The 19,893-nt window shown below is 41.8% G+C and overlaps 1 protein-coding gene across 1 annotated transcript in view; it reads left to right on the top strand.

Moving 5' to 3' along the window:
- TDRD12 (tudor domain containing 12) overlaps positions 1–19,893 on the top strand; it is an 80,692-nt gene that overhangs the window by 46,443 nt on the left and 14,356 nt on the right. The window contains exons 20-25 of the mRNA XM_089667818.1: positions 3,285–3,402; positions 5,545–5,684; positions 8,806–9,026; positions 12,604–12,703; positions 14,643–14,827; positions 16,869–17,070. Of these exons, the coding sequence (XP_089523944.1) occupies positions 3,285–3,402; positions 5,545–5,684; positions 8,806–9,026; positions 12,604–12,703; positions 14,643–14,827; positions 16,869–17,070 (966 nt within the window). The remainder of the gene's footprint in view (positions 1–3,284; positions 3,403–5,544; positions 5,685–8,805; positions 9,027–12,603; positions 12,704–14,642; positions 14,828–16,868; positions 17,071–19,893) is intronic.

Raw genomic sequence — 19,893 nt, 5'->3', positions numbered from 1 at the left:
TATATTTTCTTTTTTTTATGGGCAGAACTCAAACTACATGCATACGTCGGTTTATGAATGCCTTGGTTACGTAATTTTCAGTTTGCGAATAAAAATCCATTGAGAATAATGGCTCGGTTTACAAATTGTTTCCAAAATATGAACGGATTAATTGGTTTTCAATGCATTTACAATTTTTTTTTAATCATGTCCCTGTACAGTATTTGTGACTTTAAAGTGCACTTTATAGAGTTTTGAACAGATAAGACTTTTTTCTGACCTCTGGAACAGAATAATTGGTTATCAATGCATTTACAAATTTTTGTTTTTTAATTGTGCCCTGTACAGTATTTTTGCCTTTAACCACTAGCCTACAGGGCACTTATACTCCCTTCCTGTCCAGGCCAATTTCCAGCTTTCAGCGCTGTCACACTTTGAATGACAATTGCGTGGTCATGCAACACTGTACCCATATGAAATTTTTATCATTTTTTTTGAGACAGATAGAGCTTTCTTTTGGTGGTATTTAATCACCTTCGGGGATTTTTATTTTTTCTTAAACAAACCAAAAACCACTGAAAATTTTGAAAACAAAAAAAGTTTTTTTTTAGTTTTTGTTATACAATTTTGTAAATAAGTGATTTTTCTCCTTCACTGATGTGCGCTAATGAGGCTGCAGTGATGGGCACTGATAGGCTGCACTGATGGACACTGATAGGTGGCACTGATGAGGAGGCACTGGTAGGTTGCACTGATGGGTATTGACAGGCATCACTGATGGGCACTGAAAGGCAGCACTGATACATGGCACTGATAGGCGGCACTGACTGGCACTGTTAGGCGGCACTGACTGGCACTGATAGGTGGCACTGATAGGTGACATTGAAAGGGAGCTCAGATGGGCACTGATATGTGGCATTGATGTGCACTGGTATGCACTGATATTTGGCATTGATTTGGCACTGATGGGCACTGATGAGCACTGACAGGTGGCACTTCTGGGGCCACACTGATCATCAGTGCCCTGATGATCAGTGTACATGTCCCCTCCGCGGAAAGCCAATTACTGGTTCTCCTTTCCTCTCGAGCTGTCAGCGTGACAGCTCGAGAGGAGAGAAATGCCGATAACCACCATTTCTGTGTTTACATGTGATCAGCTGTGATTGGACACAGCTGATCACATGACCGAGCCGACATCTTCGGCTCTTTCCATGACAGCGGACCGGCGAGCGCTGCGCGCTCCCTGAGCCGTGCATGCGCAGTGAGAATGGTAGGACATCATATGACGTCCTATCAGAACGAGAGAATCACCTTGCGCCCGTCATTGTACTATAGGGCGGGCGGAAGGTGTTTAAAGTGCACTTTATAAAGCGTTTTGAACAGATAACATTTTTTTTTACGTTTTTCTGACCTACGGAATGGAATACTGCAATTGGTTTTCAGTGCATTTACGAATTCATTTTTAATCATATGCCTGTACAGAATTTATGCCTTTAAAGTGCATTTTATAAAGAGTTTTGACCAAAAACAAAGACTTTTTTTACTTTTTTCTGAACTCCGGAGCAAATTAATTGTTTTTCAATGTATTCCTATGGGAAACGGCGTTTTGGTTTACGAATTTCTCTCTATACGAAAAGTCCCACGGAACAAATTAAATTCATAAACCGAGGTACACCTGTATATACTTTTGGTCAAATAAATCTAAAATATTTTCAGGTTTTACTTTTAAAGTTTATTTTTGTATCTTTGCAAGACTAGTCTTACCTGCTTTGCTGATATGGTCTGTTAACAGAGCCCAATAGCTCAAGCTCCAGTTTACACACACAATGGAATAAGCAGAGCAGTGATTTCCTCCTCCTTCCTGCTCTGTTTTCATGACACTGTTCCCAGATACATGTAGAGAGAGGGCATCTGAAGGCAAGCGACTTGGTTTTAGAAACCTTTGATGCTCGGTGCACCCTTTATTATAAGTTTATTTATTGTTTAGAAATGTTTCCAAACTGATATTTTGTATCTAAACATAATAAATTATATTAAAATTGTTCCCAAACCTCAAACCTTTTATACTTTACATAAAATTGTATCTAAATTCAGGAACAAAAATATAATAGGTCTCAGCTTTACTAGTCCTTAGATGTGTAGGCTATATTGTTTTACTTTTCTTTTTTGTCTTTTTTTCCACCTGGTGATCTAGCCAAAAACACAGTTCCTGTCCTATAGTGACAACGCTTGCTCACATTTGTACCTATGAAGAAGCAGAGGTGTCACCAGGAAGTGTTTATTTATTACTACAACACCCCCCCCCCCCTTCTAACATAGAGAATGTCTTGTATTTCTTAAAGGAGAACTGGGCTGACAACACTGCTTGTGATTTAAGTGTAGCACAGACCACAGGAAGTTTAACTTGCTGGATTTTTTTATTTTGCTACATCCGTGGCCCTAAGCCAGTGGTATATTTAGTAGACCAAAATTAATTGTATTTGCAGGATATAAACTGGTTAACCCATAGTAGGGCACCTAGACAGGTTTCTTAAAAGGGAATTAAACTTTATCTGGCCGAAAATGCTATATAATTTTAATATTCAGGGCGAACTCACCCATCTATCCATGTCTCCATGCTTTATTTTGCCGAGAAATCTTTTTGAAACACCCCCCACCCCCACCCTGGCATTTCTAGCCACTGCCATCTTGAATAAGGGAAGATTCATGTGGCATTTAGTTCATGGAATCTATCTGCCCTTAGCTCAGGCATGCTGGCAGGATGGTGTGCTTAGCTGAGAAAACTCCTCATCCCGATGAAGATGCAAAAAAAATTTCCAGTGAAGACTCCTGGGATGTATGCCATTTTTGCCTAGGTTAGAAACCAGGAAACAACTGAAGAAATTTTAAAAAAGATTTGAACCTCTTCGCGCCGGCCGCCTCCCAGCGTCTGGGCCTTGACGCCAAGCGGCCGCACATTTACGTGCAATTAAGAAAAACATATGTACTGAGAGTGCGCGCTCTGCACACTCCCAGCACACATGTCCGGTACTCATGGAAAGGTCCCGATCTCCTCTTTCGATCGGGACCTTTCCCCATCACGTGACTGCCTTGACGGCGAATCATGGCGGTCACATGACCCTAAAACCCTGTCCCACCTCCTGGCTTCTGAAACCCTTAAAGGGCCGGGAGGCGCCAAGGGGTTAAACAAGTATTATGCTGTATGCCGCCTTCTCTATTTACTAATGCTAACTGCATTGGGATCTCAAATAGTTAATGTTGCTTGAGAAAGTAAAGCTCTGCTTTAAGAACTTATTTTATTTTAGGCTGTGCAGACCGGTCCCACCTACAGTCTGTTGCTGAACAGGAAGGAGGTGCACAACTTCACCTACATTTTGGAACAGTGGAAGAAGGTTTTTAGTCGTGGAACGGTTTTGGCCCTGGGTAGGTTATGTGCTGCTTGAATGTTGTTTCTTTCTCGTACTTGATGAACATAGGAAGTCTTTAACCTTCGGATTACGCTTCCACCTGCAGGAGAATTGAAAAATTGCAAAGAAAACTTTGCCCAAGACTTTCTCCGTGTCCAATCACCACCTCCCCAGAAGGATAGACATCTTTTCTTGAGCTCAGATGTGCTACAGTATTTTTTGCTCAGAATGACCTACAGTATTTTTTGCTCAAAACTACGGAGTCTACTTCCCGCAGGGTATACCATTGGACTTGGAAGGCATACATTACTTGATGTGAGTCTCAGGGCTTCCATCTTATGAGTTTCTCTATGAGATAAATCCTTCCTGCAGTGGGTCTTGACAAGCGCTTGGCTGTCAGCACTATAAAGGGGCAAGTTTCTGGCCTTTTTCAAAGGCCGTTGGCCACTTACTATCTGTTTAAGACCCTTGTACAAGGAGTCTCCCATGTAGCTTTCCCTGTCCATTCCCTAGTTACTCCATGGTACCTGAATTTGGTCCTCTCTGCACATCAGAATCAGTCATTTGAACCCAGTGGAGACCTTTCTCTCTCTATTCCAACCTTCCAACCACAAGGTGCTTTGTTTGTAGCGCTTGGCTGTCAGCACTATAAAGGGGCAAGTTTCTGGCGTTTTTCAAAGACCATTGGCCATTTACTATCTGATTAAGACCTTTGTACAAGGGGTCTTCCATGTAGCTGTCCCTGTCCATTCCCCAGTTACTCCATGGGACCTGAATTTGGTCCTCTCTGTACATCAGAATCAGTCATTTGAACCCAGTGGAGACCTTTCTTTCTCTATTCCAACCACAAGGTGGTTTTGTTTGTAGCCATAACTTTTGCAGGATGAGTGCCTGAGCTTGCAGCCTTATCTTGCAGTGAACTCTTCTTGGTTTTGCATAGGGATAAAGTAATGTTGAGGCCAAGGACTTTCCCTCTTGCCTAGCATTGGTTTTGGCTTTCATCTAAACCAGGACACTGCTCTTCTCTCCCTCTGTCTAAAACTGGTTTACGAAAATGACTTTTCTCCCTATTGCTTAGATGTGGTTCTGGCTGTGTGAGTCTATACTTTAGCCACTGTTTCTTTCCGAAGGATTCCTTCCTTTTGTCATATAGGCCCCAAAAGAGTGCTCTGACTTCTTGCTCTATGTAATGGAACCATCCCCAGTCTGCACTTGGGTACTTCCGTTATAATACCACTTCCCCGTCCAAACAGCGACCACAGACACCACTGCTGACCAAACAAGACTAGACGACACCAATCTGTCTGAACATGGAACTCTTTATTTGAAACTCGAACTGGCTTTTTATACACTCGGGACAATCCCCCCTCCCTGCATAATGACACAGGACGGGGCAATCTACACTTAGCAACAAGAGAGACACAGGTATCCAAACTTAACACCAGCAGACAGTCCCATCAGGAGGGAAGGCTGCTGGAGGCACCCCCCCACTAAGCTAATACACATAAACACATAGATCCCATAATAGTTTGCTCCCAAGCAAGGCACACAATAGAACAATAGGATGCAACCACATGGCATTAAACAATCAGCAACCCCCTTTCCCCCCCACCCCAATATTAGGACAGATCACACTGTACCCCTAATAGGCACAGGGTGACTTACACATAATAGGGGTTTGGGGAGCTGAGACGGGTCTCCCCACCTCTCTAAAGTGAACTGTGTTCAATGGGCCCCCCACTCAAAGTGACTCCACCATTTCTAGGTGGCTTAGATAGCCCATCATTTAAGCTTGTGGCCTCAAGGATTGGGTTCCACCCTTTCTGGTCAAAGTGAACTCTACTACATCTGCGTTTCTTTCTGCATTAAGCATCTGTTTCACAAGTTAGCAAGGCTATCAACTTGTCCTTTTTTTCAACTGTTTTCTAAATTTTACCTGGTGAATGTTGCAACCTCATTTGAAGCCAGCTTCAAGCATAAGCTCCATCAGGTGGCAGCACTGTATAATCCAAAGTTAAAGACTTCCGTTATTGCTACACAGAGTTGGGTTGGATGGAAGGATGATGAAGCAAGGGAAATTTGTGTCTTTTTTTATTTTTCTGCATCTACATATCATATCTGTGCCTCTTTTCTTGATCCCCTATGCTTCTGTTTGCAGTGGTTACCGATGATTATGCTCCCATTGTTGATATCACTGATGCCACATGCATCATCCACTATAGTTTTCCACAGAATACTGATGTGTTAAACAAACGGCTCTTCTCTTTGCTGGATTACATTCAGAATAAAATGGATAAGGTAAGAAAACACACCGTGTGATCTGGGTTTGTGACTTTTTTTGGTAGCATTTTTATTTAGGCAAAGTTTAGGATTTTGGGGGGATTTCTGCACAAGTGGTTCTTGAAAATTAATCAGATTTTTATGCTAGTTGGAGAAAATATTGCATGGTCCCAAGGTTTTTCTGCCTGTCCAGTGCACCATCCATGTAATCCTGTGTCATTTGCAGAGACGAAAGGTGAACGTGTTTCTTTAACCTCCCTGGCGGTATTCCCGAGTGTAGCTCGGGGTAAAATTTCAGCACCACAAGCGGGAACCCCGAGCTACACTCAGGAATACACTGCAGTGTTGCTCCGGGATCTCTTCTGCACTTACCTTGTCCTGCACTCCCGCGATGTCCCCCCTGCAGTGTCTCTGGCAATGTCCTCCGGCGGATGCCGGCATCTGTCTTCTGGGTTCCGTTCCCTGCGTCGTCGGGACGTACGGGGGACGGAATGGCGGCAAATTTGAAAGTTGTAAAAGTGACATTCATTGAATTCACTAAAATCACATAGTATAACATTCCTGTATCAAACCATTTCACATACATTTTGTCCCGAGTGCTTTGTCCTGCGCCCTGCCTGCTTTTTACTGTTCTTGCTGCCTGGAACTGAGAAACGTCCATGGCGTCCAAAAAGCGTCCCTTTAGGTCAAAAGCGGTTTTAGACCAGCTAGAGAACAGCGATAGAAAATTAGAACCACTTGCAGAATTGAGTGATAATGATTCGCGGGGAAATTCCTCATCAGACACTGAAAACGATTTTGCGACTTTGCTCAGCGTTGTGCGAACTTGGCGCTCTATTTCAAATTTCAGTGTTTTTCGTTTGAGTATATTATTGAATTAAATTTATTATTATTATATTATTATTTTTTATGGTTATTTATTAAATTATAATTTATGATTTCGTGTTTCAAATTTTAACATACCCGGGACTCTTGTTCGGACAGATTTCACTGAGTTATTCCTAAAAATTACAGGCCTGCAGTTAAAAAAATACATATTTCCATGCAAAAAAAATGTGCCGCTTTGAGCACAGAAATATGGACATAATCAGACCGCTAGGGAGGTTAAAGGGATGCCCCAACCCCCTGATACTCCCCTTTCCTGCTCTTGGCTGCTAGGCCAGAGCCCTCTCACAGGGTAAGAGGCCACATACTCCCCCATACCCAAGAGCTCTGGGTAGTATTGCCAGCTGTGATGGACTAAATAGCAGTGGGTGGAGTGCTCACAAAGTAAATATACAGCGGGTAAAATAAGTACTAAACACGTCACCATTTTTCTCAGTAAATATATTTCTAAAGGTGCTATTGACTTGAAATTTTCACCACATATCGGTAACAACCCTTGCAATCAATACATGCAAAGAAACCAAAACAAATAAGTTCAACAGTTAAGTTTTGTAGTAAAATGGAATGACACAGGGTCCCCATCAATGTACCTCCTTACAGAGTCCGGGTGTGGATTGGAGGGTTAATTAGGGAGACTCTGCTGACCAAAATCTTCAATTTTTGTACATTAGGGCTACACCACTGGCCCTAGCTACTGGCCAGGTCGAATCTTGTAGCGGGTCGGATGTAGCCCATAGGTCATATTTTGTAGTCTCCTGCTTGGCCCCGAGACAAACAAGCATTTAATCCTTACCGTCCTCGTGCTGGGCTTTCAAACGAACATGCAGTAGTGTGATAAAACTCAAAAGAAGGCAAAAAATATCAAAGAAAAAAAATGCCATTCCTATTGAACCTAACAAGAGCAGGATTTATAGTGAATAGTGTGATCTTTTTATCTAGTAATCAGAGAAGGACCATGTCTAAGGCAAGGTTCACACCTGTGCAGTTTGTGTTTGATCCATTCTTGCGGTGCGTTTTGCATTTTTGATGCATTTTGCAGTTTTGTTTTCTGTTTTTTACTTGTTGGGCGGATTAAAACACGTAACGCATCAAAAACGCACTACATGCTTTTCTGCAGCGTCTCCATTGAAGTATATAGAACTAAGTCCCTGACCCTTTCCATAAAACGCAACGGGTGAAAACGCGGAGATGTGAACCTGTCTCATAGGAAATCATGTTAAAAGGACTGTAGTCAGTTTCTGAAAAACGCAATGGAAGACGCATAGGTGTGAACCTAGACTCAGAGTATATGCTGCCTCCTGTAGCTCTGCTTGCAGCAGCTGAGGTGCATTGAGGGTAACTGGTCATAGACATGAAATGTTCTAAAAGATATGTGGAGATTTTTTTGGACAAACTTAGGGGGCTCTAGATTGGCATCTAGGGTGCAAAGAGGTTGATTTACTAAAGGCAAATAGTCTGTGTGCTGCACGTGCAGTTGCGCTAGATCTGAGGGAAAGCTCTGATGATTTCTATCATACAGTCATGTGCAAGCAAAAATATATATATTTTTTTAAATTTCCTTGCATGTTCCCCTCAGCTCTTGCAGTACACAGACTATTTGTCTTTAGTAAATGTGGAATAGACTCCCTCAAGAGTTGGTTCTGGCCAGCTCAATGGATCGCTTTAAAAAAGTCCTGGATTCTTTCTTGGATACACAGAATATAACTGGATATAACATTTATAGGTAAAGTTGATCCAGGGAATATCCGATCGCCTCTCGGGGGATCAGGAGGGAATTCTTTCCCAGCAGGAGCAAATTGGATCATGCTTTGCTGGGTTTTTTTCCCTTCCTCTGGATCAACTGTGGGTGTAGGATTATAACTTTTTTTTTTTTTTAATGGTTGAACTGGATGGACTTTTGTCTTTTTTCAGCCAGACTAATTATGTAACCCCAAAGAATGCTGGGTAGGAAAGGTTCTGTGGGAGTCGTGTGCTGCTCATACCATTCACATTCTTGATTCAGCAAACAGATGCCTGTAAACAGATGTGCTGAAAGCAATCATTCCCTTGTCAGTAAGAAAAAGAGAATGAGTGTGGATTGGTCACCAAGTGATTTTCCCTTTGCTGAAGTACTACCCTGCAAGTAGTTAGTCCAGTGGTTGGAAGTAACCATTATCTTCCTTCTTCTCATATAGCCATGTCAAGACTGTATAATGCTGCTTCTCTCAGGCCATGTATGGGCTCCCCTTTTCCTAACTCTTTTTAATTGTTCCAGGTCACCAGACAGGAGCAGGATTACTTGAGAGCCAAGTCTGTTCTGCTGATGACAGATAAACATGTCCGACATGCAGTCGATGTGCTGCAGTTGTTACAGCAGGGTCAGGCCAAAATACCACCAGAACTCTTAGACCTTACCGAGGGAATCCTGCAAGCCAGAGAAGAGCTAAAATCCAATGAAGAGCTTTGTCCACATTTCAAACGCTTAGGCTATTGCATGTGAGTGCGACATGTGTGTCTTTATTAGGAAATACTTTCATGCTTATCAAGTATTTTGTATATCATTACCCAAAGTGTTTCCTTTGCTTTCCCCGGAGAAGAGAGCAGGGCCTGAAATATATTCTATGCCTTTATAGTGTTCAGTTTAACTCCTCCACTGAGCTAAATTTGAGTGAGAAGTTAAAGTGCTTCTAAAGCTTGAAGATTTTTCACCTTAATGCATTCAATGCATTAAGGCAAAACATTTTCTATGCTGCACCATACCGCCCAGTCTTCCCTGATTCTTACCTGAGCCCTATCCGACCCTGAAATGTGCACGAGCGTCTCCTTTCTCCCTGGGTAGGGCCATTGGCTCTTGCTGCCGTCAATCAAATGCTGGGGCCAAGCCGCCTACTCTGTGTCGATGGACGTAGACAGGGAGCTGAGCTCACATGCGTGCCCCCATGGAAAGCGGCTTTTCCATGGGGCACCTGCTGAAGGGGAGGGGCCAGGAGCGCCAGCGGGGGACCCCAGAAGAGGAGGATTGGGACTGCCCTGTGCAAAACCATTCCACAGAGCAGGTAAGTATAACATGTTTGTTATTTTAATCTAGACTCTGAATGGTCTAGGGGTGTCAGTGGTGTACCCCGAGGATCAGTGTTGGTAGTGGGGTACCCCACGGTTCAGTGTTATTAGTGGTGTACCCCGAGGATCAGTGTTGGGACCCTTACTTTGTAATATATTTATAAACGATATGGGGTCTGAGATTATAAATCCCATTTTAGTCTTTGCAGATGACACCAAGCTGTGCCGGGGAATAACGTCCTTACAGGATGTCTCCAATTTACAAGCTGACCTCAATGCTCTGTGTAATTGGGTAATTATGTGGCAAATGAGGTTTAGTATTGAAAGATGTAAGGTTCTGCACTTGGGGGCTACAAATATTCATGCATCTTAGATACTAGGGGGGGTACAACTGTGGGAATCAATGGTGGAGAAGGATCTGGGAGTTCTGGGAGATCACAAGCTTAATAATGGCCTGCAATGCCAGGCTGCGGTTTCTAAAGTGAGCAAAATCCTCTCTTGCATTAGGAGAGGTATAGACTCCAGAGAGAGAGATATCATCCCCAATCCCCCCCCCCCCCGGTACAAATCATAAGGGGGGATATGATCTCCCTGTATAATACATAAGGGGGGATATGATCTCCATGTATAATACATAAGGGGGGATATGATCTCCATGTATAATACATAAGGGGGGATATGATCTCCATGTATAATACATAAGGGGGGTATGATCACCATGTATAATACATAAGGGGGGATATGATCTCCATGTATAATACATAAGGGGGGATATGATCACCATGTATAATACATAAGGGGGATATGATCTCCATGTATAATACATAAGGGGGGATATGATCACCATGTATAATACATAACGGGGGATATGATCTCCATGTATAATACGTAAGGGGGATATGATCTCCATGTATAATACATAAGGGGGGATATGATCTCCATGTATAATACATAAGGGGGGATATGATGACCATGTATAATACATAAGGGGGGATATGATCACCATGTATAATACATAACGGGGGATATGATCTCCATGTATAATACGTAAGGGGGATTTGATCTCCACGTATAATACATAAGGGGGATATGATCTCCACGTATAATACGTAAGGGGGATATGATCTCCACGTATAATACATAAGGGGGGATATGATCTCCACGTATAATACATAAGGGGGATATGATCTCCACGTATAATACATAAGGGGGGATATGATCTCCATGTATAATACATAAGGGGGGATATGATCTCCATGTATAATACATAAGGGGGGGATATGATCTCCATGTATAATACATAAGGGGGGATATGATCTCCATGTATAATACATAAGGGGGATATGATCTCCATGTATAATATGTAAGGGGGATATGATCTCCATGTATAATACATAAGGGGGGGGATATGATCTCCATGTATAATACATAAGGGGGGATATGATCTCCATGTATAATACATAAGGGGGGATATGATCACCATGTATAATACATAAGGGGGATATGATCTCCATGTATAATACATAAGGGGGGATATGATCACCATGTATAATACATAAGGGGGGATATGATCTCCATGTATAATACATAAGGGGGGTATGATCACCATGTATAATACATAAGGGGGGATATGATCTCCATGTATAATACATAAGGGGGGATATGATCACCATGTCTAATACATAAGGGGGATATGATCTCCATGTATAATACATAAGGGGGGATATGATCTCCATGTATAATACATAAGGGGGGATATGATCTCCATGTATAATACATAAGGGGGGATATGATCTCCATGTATAATACATAAGGGGGGATATGATCACCATGTATAATACATAAGGGGGGGATATGATCACCATGTATAATACATAAGGGGGGATGTGATCTCCACGTATAATACGTAAGGGAGATATGATCTCCACGTATAATACGTAAGGGGGATATGATCTCCACGTATAATACGTAAGGGGGATATGATCTCCACGTATAATACGTAAGGGGGATATGATCTCCACGTATAATACATAAGGGGGGATGTGATCTCCACGTATAATACATAAGGGGGGATGTGATCACCATGTATAATATATAAGGGGGATATGATCTCCATGTATAATACATAAGGGGGGATATGATCTCCACGTATAATACATAAGGGGGGATGTGATCTCCACGTATAATACATAAGGGGGGATGTGATCACCATGTATAATACATAAGGGGGGATATGATCTCCATGTATAATACATAAGGGGGGATATGATCTCCATGTATAATACATAAGGGGGGATATGATCTCCATGTATAATACATAAGGGGGGATATGATCTCCATGTATAATACATAAGGGGGGATATGATCTCCATGTATAATACATAAGGGGGGATATGATCTCCATGTATAATACATAAGGGGGGATATGATCTCCATGTATAATACATAAGGGGGGATATGATCTCCATGTATAAATACATAAGGGGGGATATGATCTCCATGTATAATACATAAGGGGGGATATGATCTCCATGTATAATACGTAAGGGGGGATATGATCTCCATGTATAATACATAAGGGGGATATGATCTCCATGTATAAATACATCAGTGGTTCATATAGTGAACTCGGTGTAGTTATTCACTTTACGGTCATCACAGAGGACAAGAGGGCACTCTTTACTTCTGGATTAAAAGAGATTTAACCCCCAAATATGGAAAGGCATTTTCAAAGTAAGAGTTTTGAAAATGTGGAATAGACTCCCTCAAGAGTGAACCCAGACGGAAGTGGGAGCGGGTACATGTCAAAACTAGGTACCCGTATCCCCACACCCCCACAAAAAAAAATGTTGCTAAATGTGGCAGCAGAGGGGGAGGCAGACAAGCGGAGATTTCACTTTTGTGTGGAACTCTACTTTAAAACTTGGTGTTCCTGAACTGATAGCCCCAGATATTGAGATGATATACATTTGCGTATTTTGTTCAATGTATTTTTTTTTCTGTTTATTTGCAGCCAAGATAAATTTTCTTGCCCCAATCGGCATCATATTAATCCCATGATAGACCTGCACAGTAGAATAGGCCCTATTGTGGAAACTGGCCAGACCATTACAGTAAGTATAATGTACTTTGTCTGCACACTGTGGTTCTGAAATGAGATTACACAAGTGTCTTGCATGAGTGGGGAGCTGAGATGTTACGTCACTGCTGAGAAGGGGGAGAGGGGTGAGCTAAGCTCCTGAGTCAGGACTGGGTTGTGGAAGCAGTGTGAGCTGATCTGCTGGATCACAGATGGGAGAGGGGACATAGGGAGCTGAATTGCTAAGAGAGGGGGAGCTGAGCTGCGGAGTCTGCTGGAAGCAGGGAGCAGGGTGAGCTGAACTGCTATGTCAGTGTTGAGAAGGAGAAGCTGAGCTGTTTAACCTCCCTAGCGGTCTGATTATGTCAGTATTTCTGTGCTCAAAGCGGTACATTATTTTCAATGGAAATATTTTTTTATACCCAGAGCTCTTGGGTATGGGGGAGTATGTGGCCTCTTACCCTGTGAGAGGGCTCTGGCCTAGCAGCCAAGAGCAGGAAAGGGGAGTATCAGGGGGTTGGGGTATGCCTTTAACCTCCCTAGCGGTCTGATTATGTCCATATTTCTGTGCTCAAAGCGGCACACTTTTTTGCATGGAAATATGTATTTTTTTAATTGTAGGCCTGTAATTTTTAGGAATAACTCACTGAAATCTGTCCAAACAAGAGTCTAGTAAACATCCCGGGTATGATAAAATTTGAAACACGAAATCATAAATTATAATAAATAATCATAGAAAATAAAAATAAATTTAATTCAATAATATAATCAAACCAAATTTCTCTATTTAAAATTTCAGTGTTTTTCGTTTGATTACATTATTGAATAAAATGTATTATATTATTTTTTGTGATTATTAATTAAATTATAATTTATGATTTCGTGTTTCAAATTTTATCTTACCCGGGATGTTTACTAGACTCTTGTTCGGACAGATTTCAGTGAGTTATTCCTAAGAATTACAGGCCTACAATAAAAAAACTACATATTTACATGCAAAAAAATGTACCGCTTTGAGCACAGAAATACTGACATAATCAGACCGCTAGGGAGGTTAACTGTGTCTCTAGGCGGTTGACAGAGTTGATCTGAACTGCATTGTTTTTCATATCTATTCTTTTGTGAAAAATGTGATGTACATTATTACTGCTTAGTTTCAGATCATTGTAGGTATCCCGGGTATGATAAAATTTGAAACACAAAATCATAAATTATAATATAATAAATAATCATAGAAAATAATAAATTTAATTCAATAATATAATCAAACCAAATTTCTCTATTTCGAATTTCAGTGTTTTTCGTTTGATTACATTATTGTATAAAATGTATTATATTATTTTTTATGATTATTTATTACATTATAATTTATGATTTCGTGTTTCAAATTTTATCTTACCCGGGATGTTTACTAGACTCTTGTTCGGACAGATTTCAGTGAGTTATTCTTAAGAATTACAGGCCTACAATAAAAAAACGACATATTTCCATGCAAAAAAAGTACCGCTTTGAGCACAGAAATACTGACATAATCAGACCGCTGGGGAGGTTAACTGTGTCTCTAGGCGGTTGACAGAGTTGATCTGAACTGCATTGTTTTTCATATCTATTCTTTTGTGAAAAAATATGATGGACATTATTACTGCTTAGTTTGAGATCATTGTAGGTACTACTTTTCTTTTGGCCATGTACTTTTTTTTTTTTTTCTAACGCGGCTCCATATTCAGCAACACACTGAACCTCCAGATCCAGAGTATTGCTGAGTGCCATTGCTAATCACCTTCTGAATTTGCATCCCCTGGATAAGTACCTGTTCCTTCCTACCTTTACAGCCTTACCTGGTGGCAGATCTTCTATCCTCGTACCTTACCCTTAAACTGATGCAGTTGTGTGCTCCATGTTTTATGTGCCATCATCTAAATGTACATGTGTGTGTGTCACAATGCTGTTCCTGGGATATCCCACTGTTGCAGGTTCTCCCTCTGTGCATTGTGGATGCTGCCTGTTTCTATGGACGGATAGTAAACAAGGAAGACCCCTTTGAAAAACTTGCCACACAACTCAATGAATATTACCAATCTGCAGAAAACAGGGTGCCGGCTGGGAAAGTGGAGACCAATCAGCTGTATGCGCTATGCAATGTTTCTGCCTATCACAGGTACTTACATGGAGAACTGCTGATGTGATATATTCTGTCAGTAAATAGGTACTTTAACCCCTTGGCGCTTGCACCTCCCGACCCTTTAAGGGTTTCAGAAGCCGGGAAGTGGGGCGGGGTTTTAGGGTCATGTGACCGCCATGATTCGCTGTCATGGCGGTCACATGATCGGGAAAGGTCCCGATCGAAAGAGGAGATCGGGACCTTTCCGTGAGTATCGGACATGTGTGGTGGGAGCGCGCTCTCAGCAAATATGTTTTTCTTAATTGCACACAAATGTGCGGCCGCTTGGCGTCTAGGCCCAGACGCCGGGATGTGCGGCCAGCGTGAAGAGGTTAAGAGAATCCGAAGCAGCTCCAACGTTGTAACCATAAACGTCTGTCATTTTTATCCAAATAGTTAAAAATATGCATATCTAATTGTGATATCAATTGTATTGAATGCTACTTCCGTTGTCGGTGGATATATTGTTGACTCCTCATTGGTGTCAGTGAGAGGAATGGTGCCTCAGCATTGGTGGTCAGTGCCTCTAGCCTCTGCAGGCCTTGTGTCCTGCTGTGCGTGATGATATCACAGGTGAATCTGTACAGGAACCACTGCATGGGCTGGTTTGTTGCAACTAGGCTGGCCATAACCAGCCCACAGATCTTATTTTGCCTCTGCTCTAATATTCTTATTACTTTCAGTTTCCGGTGACAGGCAGAGCCCCGCATGGCCACGTGCTCTTTTTAATTTGACAGCTAGCGAGGGGGGAGAAGAATCCCCCGCTAGTTGTCAAAGCGGGGAGCGGGGCCAGTCTGTTTGTTTGGACAAGTCTTGACACTTTCACCCCCTTCCTGTCCAGGCCAGTTTTCAGCGCTATCACACTTTGAATGACAATTGCGCGGTCATGCAACACTGTACCCATATGAATTTTTTAGCATTTTTTGAGACAGATAAAACTTTATTTTGGTGGTATTTATTATCCACTGGGATTTTTATTTTTTTGCTATATAAGTCCAAAAATTTTGAAAATAAAGTTTTTCTTATACAATTTTGCAAATAAATAATCTTTCTTCATAAATCTTGGTCAAAATGTATTCATCTATCTTTTTAGTACAAAAAAAAAATAACCCAAATTAGTTTATAACCAAAAATTATAATTTTTGAAAAAAAGTTTAATTTTTATTTTTTTATATTATTTGTTTTTTCTTTTTTTTTAACATATTGTCACCCTAGCAGTACAGTGTCACCATAGTGACACTGTACTACTTGTGGAGGGGTGATTTTTTTTTTCTTTTTTGTACACTGATTGCTTTTACACCCATAAAGGCTGTAAAAGCAATCATTTCTCCTCTCTGGCTGCATTCTTGCAGCCATTGAGAACTACTGTGAGAGCTGTGATTGGTCATAGCTTGTCACACGGTACAAGGCTGTTGTGAATAGCCTTATACCATGTGACCTCGGTGATCATTCACAGATTTCACAAGTAGTAAACAATCATGTTAGGAAGTGACATCTTGTTTACTACTATTCATGTGATCACTGATTGGCCAATCAGTGATCACATGAATCGGGAGCTCACACAGAGGTTCCGTACACTGATCACGGTGCCATGCGCTCCTAGGGAGCTTGGCACAGGCAATGGATGCGGGGGGACGTTTAGAAACGTCCACCCGCTCCAGCAGCGCTCTCGACCGGCCGTTTATGTACATGGGCTGGACGAGAAGTGGTTAAGCACTGAGCATGTGAAAGCAAGAATTGCAGAAAAAAGAGACTTTATTGTAATTGATCACAATTTATAGTTTTTTTTTTAATATTTATTATTGTGGACAAATAGGATCGCACTGTGACTGATTGTTAACATCATTGTTCACGTAGCTATTGCAGCTTGAGAGCAGCAGCTGTCCAAGGGAGTAATTTGTGTTGTTTGGCTACTGTATGTTTATTAGCACTTTTATTCACTTTTTGACATAGCGTGGGCAAGTTTTGATTTTTAGATTTGACACAAGTTGTTCCCTTTTTAAAATGCACACTTTTTTTTCTTCCTCTATCTTGACAGGGTATTAGTGTTGCAAACTAGAATGGTGGCCAGTGCTTCATATGTCACTGTGCAGTATATTGATGAGGGAGGGACGGACTACATTCCGGGACATAAGCTGCTCAAGCTTCCTTTGGTTTTTCAGTCTCTTCCACCACAATACCTGGAGTTCATCATCTGCAGAGTAAAGCCTATTGACAGTGAGGTGAAGTGGGACTCTAAGGTAAGGTTTCAGAGATGCTCATATTGCGGCGAAAGGCTCCGCTCACATGGCCGCATTATTCGTTCACAGTGTTAATGAATGAACTACAAGTCCTGACAGCCTTAGCGGCTGTCAGGTTGACGTTCTCAATGAACTTTCATGGCACCGTGGTAGTTCATCGAATCTTCCTGTCAGTATATCTGCTTCTCCATACATCCTGAACGGGCAAGCAGGTATACTGACAGGTCTGCAAGAGACCTGCATGGCACCAGCGATCTGCTGCTAGCTGGTGCAATGTTCTACAGGCTCCTGAAACCAAAAATAATAAATATGTAGATAATATAGGTGCAGCGCTATAAATGATATAAACATGAACATGAAATATACAATACATAGGACATTTATCAACGTGCAATAGCGTAGTGATTATATTGATAATTCAAGGCAAGTGATATAACGTCCAAATGAGAAGACGTGTGATATGGAGATCCTGTAAAGTCCCTGCTTATAGTGGGAATATGTGATCCAGAGGTGGTAGTTAATGAACAGAATGCGCACTCACCAGAAGTGCGTATTAAATACGCATTAGGAAAATCTCCTGTATCATCAGGCACGTGAAGGCTCTTCTGTATTCAGATCAGGCTGCATTCACTATCAACATCTGGTCACCGACAGAACAGGATTCAGAGGTTCATCATTCGATATTCAGTCACAGTTACCTGCAAAAAAATGTGCATTTATATCTTTTGATCAAAAGGAGAACTTCTCTTTTAAAAGCAATCCTTTTAAGCATGGTTTTGAGCCTGCAAGTGGCTTTGTTTAATCCTTACATTGTTTTACTCCGTTTATGAGGAGGCATAATAGACTACTGGTATATGCCCTTGCATCTAGGTGGTAGACACCTACCGGTGACAGCGAAACAGAAGGCATCATCCCACCTCAGTTTAGCTTAGTGTCCAGACGCATTACCCCTTTCCACCGTACGGACCTACAGCACTTCTTTCAGCTGGCCCAGTCCGTACGCCTTACAGACCTGACTTCACCTTCTGCTATAGGCTCACAGTCACTTCAGCTTTTAGTAAAACTGTTCAGCAGATGTCGCTGAACAAACTGATAGCATTGATCACAGTTCATACGCCACCGATCACCGCTATTTACCTAAAATGTGATCGCGCCTCGTGTCTTCTGCTCCTCCACCCACATGTTCTGACATCTAAAATGCCCCCCTGCTTACTCTAATGCTCCCTCTCCCTGCCACTTCACCCCACTGCACTAATATCCCCCCCCCCAACAACGATTCTCCCCCCTCGCAAACCCAATCCCCTTGCGGCTACCCTGCAGCTGTCAGCTTCCCTCCTTTGCCCTCCCACTAACTTTCAAACAGAAGGGTATGTTTTGTTAAATCTCTTTACCTCCCAATTCAGTGCCCCCCACCTCAGTGAGTGCTGGTCAGCCCCTCCCCTGAAACTGCTGGCTGGCTCTCCCTCCTCCTGTTTACTGCTGCTTCTGTGGGAAATCGCTGGATTGATTGTATTGGGGGGGTAGTACTGACCACTTCTGTATTCATTAACCTCCCTAGCGGTATCCCCGAGTGTAGCTCGGGGTAAAATGTCAGTACCAAAAGCGGTAACCCCGAACTACACTCGGGCTTACCATGCGGCGCTGCATAGGGATTCCCTGCAGAGCTTACCTTGTCCTTCGCTCCCACGATGTGTCCTGCAGCGTCCCCCACCATCTTCTCCGGCCGATGCCGGCATACGGCTTCTGTGTTCCGGTCCCTGTGACGTCGGGACGTACGAGCGCCGCCGGCGACGGGAAATTTGAAAATTTTTAAAAATGTCATTTTTTTCCAAACAAATTTTACATAGTAAAACATTGCTGTTTCAACCCATTTCACATACATTCTGTCCCTAGTGCTTTGTCCTGCGCCCTGCCTGCATTTTGTCTGTTCTTTCTACCTGGAATCTGAGAAACGTCCATGGCGTCCAAAAAGTGTCCCTTTTATGTCAAAAGCGGGTTTAGACCAGCTAGAGAACAGCGATAGTAAATCAGAACCACTTGCAGAATTGAGTGATAATGATTCGTGGGGGAAATTCATCATCAGACACTGAAAACGATTTTGCGACTTTGCTCAGCAATGTGCGAACTTGGCGCTCTATTTCAAATTTCAGTGTTTTTGGTTTGATTATATTATTGAATTAAATGTATTATTATTATATTTTATGATTATTTATTAAATTATAATTTATGATTTCGTGTTTCAAGTTTTATCCTACCCGGGATGTTTAATAAACTCTTGTTCGGGCAGATTTCAGTGAGTTATTCCTAAAAATTACAGCCTACAATAAAAAAACTACATATTTCCATGCAAAATAATGGTACCGCTTTCAGCACCAAAAATCTGAAATAATCATACTGCTAGGGAGGTTAATCACTCTCACAAACTGTGTTTACTATCAGTTTGTGAATGAAATATAGTAAACACTATTTATTATGTTTCATTTTATGAATGAATAGGAGTCTCTACACAAACTCCTATCTCATTCATGTACAGTGCAGCTCAGGCTGCAGAGAAAGGAACTGTCTTCAGTCTGTCTCAAAAGAGAGAAATTAGAGGTGTGTTTAGACCCCTGATGTCTCTGAAGAGACACACAAAAACATTTTACAAAATATTACACGTTCGGATCAAGCTCCAGTGGCTATTGACAGGCAGTGAGGAAGCGATGTGATACCTCCTCACCACTTGTTTTAACCCCATTTTGCTGACAAATTCGCCATAACTGCATGCATTGCACACGGTTGTGGGTCATTAATTAACTAAATGCAGGTTAAGCTTTTATATTT

The sequence above is a fragment of the Staurois parvus genome, unplaced genomic scaffold (assembly GCF_062004578.1).
Source record: "Staurois parvus isolate SC_StPar_1 unplaced genomic scaffold, SC_StPar_1.0 ptg003601l, whole genome shotgun sequence".
NCBI lineage: Eukaryota > Metazoa > Chordata > Amphibia > Anura > Ranidae > Staurois > Staurois parvus.
The sequence above is the reverse complement of the archived record's forward strand: the minus strand, read 5'-3'. Positions and strand labels throughout refer to the sequence as shown.